The 9,130-nt window shown below is 42.1% G+C and overlaps 1 protein-coding gene across 8 annotated transcripts in view; it reads right to left on the bottom strand.

Moving 5' to 3' along the window:
* The window catches only part of YAF2 (YY1 associated factor 2), an 82,075-nt gene extending 74,085 nt beyond the window's left edge, over window positions 1–7,990 (bottom strand). For 3 of the 8 annotated variants that reach the window (XR_005719769.1, XR_005719768.1, XR_005719767.1), the window contains exons 1-3: window positions 7,777–7,957; window positions 7,209–7,334; window positions 5,285–5,664 (exon numbers count right to left, since the gene is read on the bottom strand). Coding sequence is in view for 3 of the 8 variants with exons in the window: in XM_040233771.1 (XP_040089705.1) it covers window positions 5,463–5,664; window positions 7,209–7,334; window positions 7,777–7,802 (354 nt within the window). In the remaining 5 variants the exon portion in view is untranslated. Of the gene's footprint in view, window positions 1–5,279; window positions 5,665–7,208; window positions 7,335–7,776 lie in introns of those variants that run through there. The other 5 variants (XM_040233771.1, XR_005719770.1, XR_005719771.1 and 2 more) reach the window with 5 other exon arrangements.
* Window positions 7,991–9,130: the final 1,140 nt, after the last annotated feature.

Raw genomic sequence — 9,130 nt, forward strand, 5'->3', positions numbered from 1 at the left:
TTTAAACAAGTACTCAGAATTACTCATCTCAGTTGAGTGAAGTTGCTCAGTCGTCTCCGACTCTTTGCGACCCCGTGGACTGTAGCCTGCCAGGCTCCTCTGTCCATGGGATTTTCCAGGCAAGAATACTGGAGTGGGTTACCATTTCCTTCTCCAGGGGATCTTCCCAACCCAGGGATCGAACCCAGGTCTCCCACATTGGAGGCAGACGCTTTAACCTCTGAGCCACCAGGGAAGCCAAAACCAATACTGTATTATAAAAATACTATTTCCATGTTTAAACAAATACTCAGAATTACTCATCTCAGTTACTAATCCAACTGTAAAAATAGTGCTTTTACTATATGCCAAAACTGCAAAAAAATTTTTAAATGCATGAAGGATTAATATATACTTAACAAATTATGACAAAATAATCCAATCATATTTTTACAAAGATAATCTCTAAAGTTACTGGAAAAGCAATACCAGGTGGCAAATAGTAACAAATTTAAAAGAACATTAACTGACAAGGTTTAAATGCCTAAAATGTTCCAAGTACTTTACTAGCTTCAGAGATAGCAAAGTAAGATAGTACTTGCTGGGGAGAGCAAACATCTACACAGTACTGTGTTCTGTGGAAGTAATTATATACACATACACATAAAAAGATACACTGAATCAATATGACAGTGGGAGTGGGTACAGGGATGGCTGCAATCCCACAGGACTTCTTTTTAGAAGCACCATCTGATAGGAATACTTGAGTGCTGATGCAGCACAGGCCTGGCTGGGATACACAGCAAGAACTGAAGCTAGCAAGGCAATCTAGACATAGGTTGTCATGGCCTTGAATACCATGCTCAAGAGCTCAAAGTTTATTCAGCAGTCACTAGAAAGATCTCAATTTTTTTTTAATACAGTGTAATCAAAATAATCCCATAGGTTTCAAAAAAGTGCTGAAGAGAACATTAGCAGTGTTCTTGAGAAGAGATCCATTTGTCCAATAACTCATGAGAGAAATGATACTGGCTTCTTAACTCTAACAACATAAACTGTAAAAAGGACAGATTTGAGAAAGAGCCAAAAGAAGACTGGACATGAGGGAAGATGATGAATTTAAATCAAATGTTGATGAATCAAAGTTGAGACAATGAAATTCCATAAAGCTCATGCCCCATATAAAATAAGGAATAGAGAGAAGTCAATTTTGGGTAAGCAAAAGTTAATTTCAAAATGTATTAGGAAAACTAAGAAAAAGGAGTGTTAGAGACGTCAAGGAAGGGGAACTTACATTTTTAGGAAAGGCCACCAACATCAAATACTGCTGAAATGTCATGAAAAAGACTTGAGATTAGGCTTCTGAGTTTAACAACTAGGTCACTAGGGGTCACTAGGTTATGTCTGAGAGCTGTCACTTAACTAAGGACAAAAGAAAAGGAAAGAATGCTTGATGAAGGACATCTACTGCATACAGAAACCCAAGGTAGTAAAACTCTACGCCAGTAGTGCATAAGTATTTTGGTCCCAGGACCTCATTATACGCGCAAAAGCTAAAAGAGCTTTTGTTTATCTAGCTCTTATCTAAACCAAGAAATAAATTACTACACTGAAAATAAAAACAGAAAAATTTAAATATATATTACTTCATTTTAAAATGTTTTAATATATTTCTATGAAAAAAAACTATTATTTTCCTAAACAAATATAACTTTGTGTACTCGTGTATTTTTATTGGTACTCAACTATTCAGCTTAACATAAGACATGTGGATTGTCGTATTGCCTCTTGCATTCAATTTGATGCAATGTGTTTTTTTAAGAATACGAAGACAATCTTGACTCCCACAAATTTGTAGTTGAGAAAGGGAGGCATATTTTAATAGCCTTTTCAGATAATTGTGGATATTCTTCGATACGTACATAAAAACACAACAAGGAGTTGTTTCTCAAAGGTTGGTTGCATGTGAATCTGGAACCACATCAATGAAGTTTTCATAGGGTTCCCTTAAAATCCACTGGTTCTTTTATACTTTAAGTAGATTATCTATGTATGGTTTTATAACATAACACACTGGTAATTGGGAAATACTGGTTTACTGAGTTATGCAAATCTTCCAAATGATAACAAATTTTATGATAAAGTATCAGAAATTATATTTGTTGACATAACCATTCAATCTCATCTTTAAAGTACTAGGAAGCTCTTAAACTCAATACAGAGGTTACAAGTTTTCAAAATTTTTCACTTGAAAGCTCAGTTTTCTTCACTGGCAACAAATACCATCGATTGTTTTCCTTGAAGAGACAGACTACGTTCATTTTTGAGAAAATATCTAATGAGTATCCAAGTCTGAATAACCACAGTTTGCCAGGTATTCTCTCAAACAAAAATAATGTTCTATCAAAAAAGCTAGTTCTGCTCAAAACTCAAACAACTACAAAAATGCTTTCCCGTGAATCAACATGATTTTGGTATGCAGCAGGAATGCCTTACTTGTACTTCCCAGTGCATCAGACAGAGTATTTTAAAAGACACAAGACTTTCTAAAATTAATCACTTTTATTGCTTCATGAAGGATATTCTAAAGTGAAACTAGCATTATGTTTACGACATGTGCGTGGTGGTGAAGATTACAATGAATACAGCAGTGCGGTGCCACTGAAGAGCTGGCAGGTTTGGGTTTTTTAATAACTTTATTTATTTACTTTTGGCTGTGCTGGGTCTCCACTGCTGGACAGGCTTTTCTCTAGCTGAGGCCAGCAGAGGCCTCTCATTGTGGCGGCGTCTCTTGTGGCTCCTGGGCTCTAGAGAGCTCTAGTACTCAGCAGTTGTGGCATATGGGCTTAGTTGTTCCGAGACATGTGGAGTCTCCCTGGATCAGGGATTGAACCCGTGTCTCCTGCACTGGCAGGCGGATTCTTATTCACTGAGCCACCAGCAGAGCCCCAAGCCAACAATGCTTCCCAGCATTAACTCTGCACCACCACCTCAAGTGTCAACACGGTGAAAAAGGCAAACAACATCTTAGAATGGTTATGAAAACTGTTTGGACCTTACAGACTCCCTAAGAAGTCTTTAGGGACTCTCGGGGTTCACACTTTGAAAACCACTACTATCCGAACACTAATCACTTTTAAAACTCCTCTGTAAACAACGAAATCGTTCTAACCCAAGATGTAGAGAAAAAAACAAACAAGCCAACCTCTTAGAATCAGAAGTCTATGAACAATAACTGTGTGGTAGTGGGAAAGGTTCCTCAGGTAAGGGAGGCTCAGAACCCTGCATTTCTAAAAACAGACTGCCTGAGATGGTCCTCAATTTTTTTCTCCACATTCTCACACAAGAGTCTAGATGAAATCTGTGCCAAGCCTCAAATTAGAAGACAGAAAGCAAGCATGACAACAATGACACTGAGAAGATTTTTATCAGATGATAACTGGTTTAAGGTTTCTTCAAAAAAATGTGAATTTTATCACTTACTTCCATTTTATAGAAACTAAAATAAATCACTCTTTTTACCAACAGTCAAACCCTAACCATAATGCTGTATTTAATTATAAACACTATTTTTTTTTAATAAAAATTCACCTCTTCTGCTCACACATAAAGAATTACTAATACGACCTCATGTATAGAATTGGGTACAATTCAAAGTGTTTCTGAACTGACAGCAAATCATAAAATTTTATAGAAGAAACAAGTATCTATTTTGTTCACCACTGTAAGTCTAGTACCTAGCTCAACCCCAGGACAAAATAAGATGTTCAATAAACATTGCTGAATGTTGAAGTGGTTAAAAATAAGAATTCATGGTCAAACTCCTACTATAACACCTAGTGCTCTTGCTAATATATGAAATCTTTCTCATCATTCTTATAACATCTCTGAGAAACCCAAAGGAACTAATACAATTTACCCTGAGAAAATATAACACTACCTATTATACTCGAAATTACATTTGCAAGTCTGCTCTGGGCTAGGTGTTTTGTAAGTATTTATTTAGATCACAGTTCAAAACCAAATAGCTCTATCAACTTTCATGTTCAAATATCTACAATCTGAATTAAGCATTAATTTCCATTCCTATATGAAGTGGCAATAAGATACCACTCTAACTCAACACATTGATTGTACTACCTCACACATACTATACTACTTCTTTTTCTCTGATAATTAAAAATAGCTCTTGATTTTTTTAAGTTTCTTAGACTTATATCTGAGACACTATTGCCTTAAAAAGAATGTGAAATATAAAGATAAAGGAAAATGTGTAGCACTTTTAATAGTAATTGTCACTGTAACTTTTTCAATTTTTCCTGTCAGACTGACATTTGTCATTGATTCTCTTACAAAAGCACAATGTATAAAACTTTCAGTACTGGAACTATCTAGTTGTTTAAATTTTAGATTTTTTTTTTAAAATTAATCAAATTTAAACTAATTAAGGCCAGCAAGTACAAAATTGCAATTCAACTGGGGAAATGGCATACATTTAAAGAAGCTAACAATTTAGGAATTGAAGTTACTTCAAATCACATTTCATCTTGAAACTCTGCTATGAACATAACCCCATTTTATTTCATACTACTCTGCAGAAAAACATGACTTACCAGGGATATTGTCAAAGGAAAAGATCTTCTGTTGCAATATAAAAGGATTTGAACTAGATATCCTTTAAACAAAAAAGACTGTCGGAAAGACTTTAAAGGGAGACCACAGACTCCATCTTCTCTGGAGGTTTAAAAAGAAAAGTTTTTCAAATGTCTGGGATTGGCTTAGACATGGCCTCACTCACATTTGGCAACTAAGACAGAATTAGTTCAAAGATCAGTCTGACCCAAGGGACTGAAGTCCCGTCTGTCAGTCTCACAAACAAGTCATTAGCAAACTGCCTCCTTCTGCTCTGCAGCTATCCAGTCCCCTGCCTTGGTAATCGCCAACCTCATTCTTGAAATTACCCTAACTGCTAATTAACATGTCAGTCGTAGAGAATTATTTCTTCCAACTACTGAAACTTCTGCTCCTCCAAGTATCATGTAGTCCTTTAATTCTGTATTTCTAACATTACCAGAGAGGCAAATATTCTGTGGTGCAATCAATATCTGCCCTATTAACAATGCCCTGTTCCATTGTTCTCTCCAAACATGGGTTCCACTCTGCATTTCAGAAACAGTGGGAGAAAAGTAACAAATAACAGAGAAATTAGAGCTCTTAGATTTACCTTAGGGCCAAAATCAAAAAAAGAGACAAATTCAGAGAGAGGAAGGAAGCGGCTGAGAGGGTCGTAGTGAAGAACACTTACTTTTAGGAACAGAGTGTCCCTTAGACTTCTGGTGAGTTGCCCAGAGCCTCTTCAGTTTCAATCCAAATGACAATGCTTCTCTGAGTCCTTCTCAAGAAATGTTTCCACCACTAAAAACTGGATCTATAAGAGCTCAGATGTACTGGTAAAAAAATGTCAGGGGCCCCCAACGTGGGCCTCAAACCTCTTTTAAACTAGGCCCACTTCTCTGTCCTGGGCCAACTCCCCTGTGCACTATATTCCTTCTTCTTCCAGGTGCCAGGTATTCGGCCTGTTTCTTCTCTTCTGAGCTGCCACCACCTACTCTATTTCTCAGGGTTCCTCTAACCCCAAGACTGGCTGTGGAGTAGGACACCAGCTTCCCCCCTTCCTTGCTGTCCCTGCAAATAAACATATAGGCTCTTCTAGTTTCAGTATTTTTCTAATGGCTACAAGAACATAGAGAGGGAACAACAAAAAGCAACAATACCGTACCAGAAGTTAAGATTGTAACTGTCTCCACATTAAAGTTCCTGCCTTTTCTTAACATTGTTTATTGAGCATTATAAAAAGTACAAAGTACTACATTGATAAACAAATATAATGTAAAACAAATCAAACCTTATATAAACTAAAAGGTATAAAGATACTTTGCTTTTCAAAATACTTAAATCACGGGTCCAAAAACAGCTACCACATTCATTTCAGCAAATGGTGCTTTTTCCTTTTTCATATGTTCTATTACATTCCCTTGAATTTAGTAGTTGTTCGAAAGTTTGCTTTTTAAAAGATATCAGGAAAATATTTAATTTATTGAATCTAATGAGACTATACAAACAGCATATTATGGTTTACAAAAAGACAGGTATGTCAAAAGCAGCTAGCTTCAATAAGCAAATCTTAAAATTTCAAGTTTTTTTTAACCATTTATGTCTCTACATTTAAAATTTAATTAGAATCAAGATATCTCCTCGTTTTTAGAATCATAACTTTTACTGAATATATTCCCCAAGGTTAATATCATATAGCCTTTTCAAAAGCAACAGTATATTCCATGTGTATACTCGTGATAATTCATTTTCCAAGAAACTTTAATCAAAAATATATGTCCTCTAAATATCAGGCCACAAATCATAGCAACTAAGTGCTGGCAGTTCAAGAATGTCACTGATTTTGAATCTCCTGAATGATCTTCTTTATCCACTTAATACACTTAAGTGGTTTTTTGAAAGACTGTTATCATACTGTAAGCTGACAATGAAATAAAGACTGAAAATAGGCAGAGATCATTTTATCTCATTTGTATAGTAAAATAGATTGCCATTTAATCAAACTAAAGATATTCAGATACTTTCAGGAAAAAAATGTGTCCCTGTGACTGGGCTCACCTCCAACTATTTATAAAACATTAGAGAACTGAGATTTAAAACACTACACAAATCCCTGATTTGACCTTTCCAGAGTCTATATTAAAAAAGGAAGCTTAATCTATTGTGTATTCTCTCATCAGATACTTTTTTTGAGGAACGAAATTAAATTACATCGTTTGCTTCTAAAGAGGTTTTCATGATATTTCTCTGATTGCTACACACTAACACAACAATGCGGCCAACGTTATTTCATCCAGAAAATGTGGTGCGGATGAGGGGGTGGGGGTGGCATTACATCCAGCGACACAAATTAATCGCGGTAGAGCTAATGCCTCCCTTAAATAATTTATTCTCTCTTGGCAGCAAAAAACATAACAGCCTCTTCAATTACCCTCACCGCAAAGCATCGCTCGGGTCGTGATCAATCTGACCCAGTTCCTATCGCGGCCACCACCTCAGTCTCGCCTCGGCCAGCCGGGTCTGCCAGTATCCCGGGAGGGGGCAGCGGCCGCAGGGTCGTCCTCGGCGCCGGGACCCCGGGGGCTGGCGGCGCGCGGGGCAGGCCCCGGACTCACCGGGTGGAGGTGCCCTTCCGCACATCGCACATCATGCACTTGAAGGCCTCGGCGCTGTTCCGGAAGGTGCAGACGCTACAGTCCCAGTAACCCTCATCCGAGGACGGCTTCGGCTGCCGCTTCGGCCTGCAGGACATAACCCGGACACGACGCGGCGCGGGGTCACCAGCGGGCCGCGCCCGGGCCCCGCAGCCGCCCCCGCCCCGCCCCCAGCCCCAGTGCCGCGACCCCCGCCCCGCCGGTCCCCGGCGCGCCAGGCTCCCGCTCGGAGGGGGAGGGGAGTCAGGAAGGCGGGGGCGCGAGCGCGGCCGCAGCAGGAGCCGCCGCCGCTGGACACCCGGGACCGCCGCTGGACACCCGGGGCCGCTGGACACCCGGGGCCGCCGCCATCGCGGCTCCATTGTGGGGTGGCCGGCGCCGGCCCTTCACGCGGCAGCGCTCGCACAGCGGCGGCACCGCCCCCGTTCTCGCCCCGCTGCCCCGGCGGCGAGCGAGGCGGCCGCCCGAAGCCCGGAGCAAGGGCCCCGCCGCCTGCACAGTCCAGGCCCGGGGGCCCGGGCGCTGTTACCTGGTGGGGCTCTTCTTGTCTCCCATGACTTGGCTACAAACGCACGCCGGGAGTCGCCGCCGCAGCCGCTCTGTTTGTCAATAAGGAGGATAATAAGCCGGGCGGAAGCGGGCGGGGGAGAAGGGAGGGAGGGGGTGGGGAAGGCCGCACCGCCGAGCTCCGGAGCCGCCGCCGGATCCCACGCAGCCTCCAGCTGTCGGGGAAACTCCTGCCTGGGCCACGTGACCCGCGCCAGCCAACCAGCGGCCGCGCCGGAGACTTCAAACGCGGCCAGCGCGGCCCAGCACTCGCGGGGAGTTCGCTGGCGGCGGCGTGGGGGCGGCCGCCGCAGCCTCCAACGCCGTCGCCGCCTCTCTGCCCGAGCCGCCAGCTTCCCTTGGGCGTCCCCCGAGCCCCTCTGTTGGGGTTATCTTCTGCCATCCCGCCCGAAGCCTGGGCCAAGGTGGGCCGGCGTTCGGAGGGCAGCTCGGCTCCGGACCAGAGTGCGCGGCCGCGGTCTCCAGGTAGAACCGCTTTCCGGGCCTGGCGCGTCTGCCCCAGCCCGAAGGATCCCCGGGGGCAGGCGGGAGCCACCAGTGAGCGCCATTGCTAGGTGCTTTAAGCCACTTGGTTTTGTGCACACGAATGCTCTACCAAGTAAGGATTGTTGCCCTTACTCCGGAGGAAAAGAAACTGAGGCTCAGGAGAGGTTAGGGGATTTCCTCTATATTACATAATTAGAAAAGGATAAAGCTAGGACTGTAACCCTGGTTTAATTGCAGATGCGCTCTTCTCGACTCCCAGGCCTCTACAGTAACTGCTTCAAAAAAAAAAAAAAAGAAGAAGAAGAAGAAGAAAACACTCATAAGACCTTTTTTCTTCTTTTTAAATGATGAGCTTGTATATGCCCTGAACGTTGTTAAAGAAAGAACACTTTCAGAGAGTGGGATGAATGGAGAGAGTAGCATGGAAACATACGCACTAACATCTGTAAAATAGAGAGCCAGTGGGAATTTGCTGTATGACTCAGGGAACTCAAACCGGGGGTCTGTGACAACCCAGGAGGGTGGGGTGGGTGGAGTGGGAGGAGAGAGAGAGGCTCAAGAAGGAGGGGACATGTGTATACCTATGGCAGATCCATGTTGACGTAGGGCAGAAACCAACACAATATTGTAATTATCCTTCAATTAAAAATAAATTAAAAAAAAAAAAAACACTGTCCTCCCAGGTCTGATTACCCCAGCGTACTGGATGCCATCCTGGACTCTGGCAGTTGCCATCCAACTAGTCTCTGAGATCCAGCCCCATCTGCTCAATCTATTCAGTAATTCACAACCAGATTAATAATAAAATTCTGGTAACATTCTGTCACCTC

The sequence above is a fragment of the Oryx dammah genome, unplaced genomic scaffold (assembly GCF_014754425.2).
Source record: "Oryx dammah isolate SB20612 unplaced genomic scaffold, SCBI_Odam_1.1 HiC_scaffold_29, whole genome shotgun sequence".
Lineage (NCBI taxonomy): Eukaryota > Metazoa > Chordata > Mammalia > Artiodactyla > Bovidae > Oryx > Oryx dammah.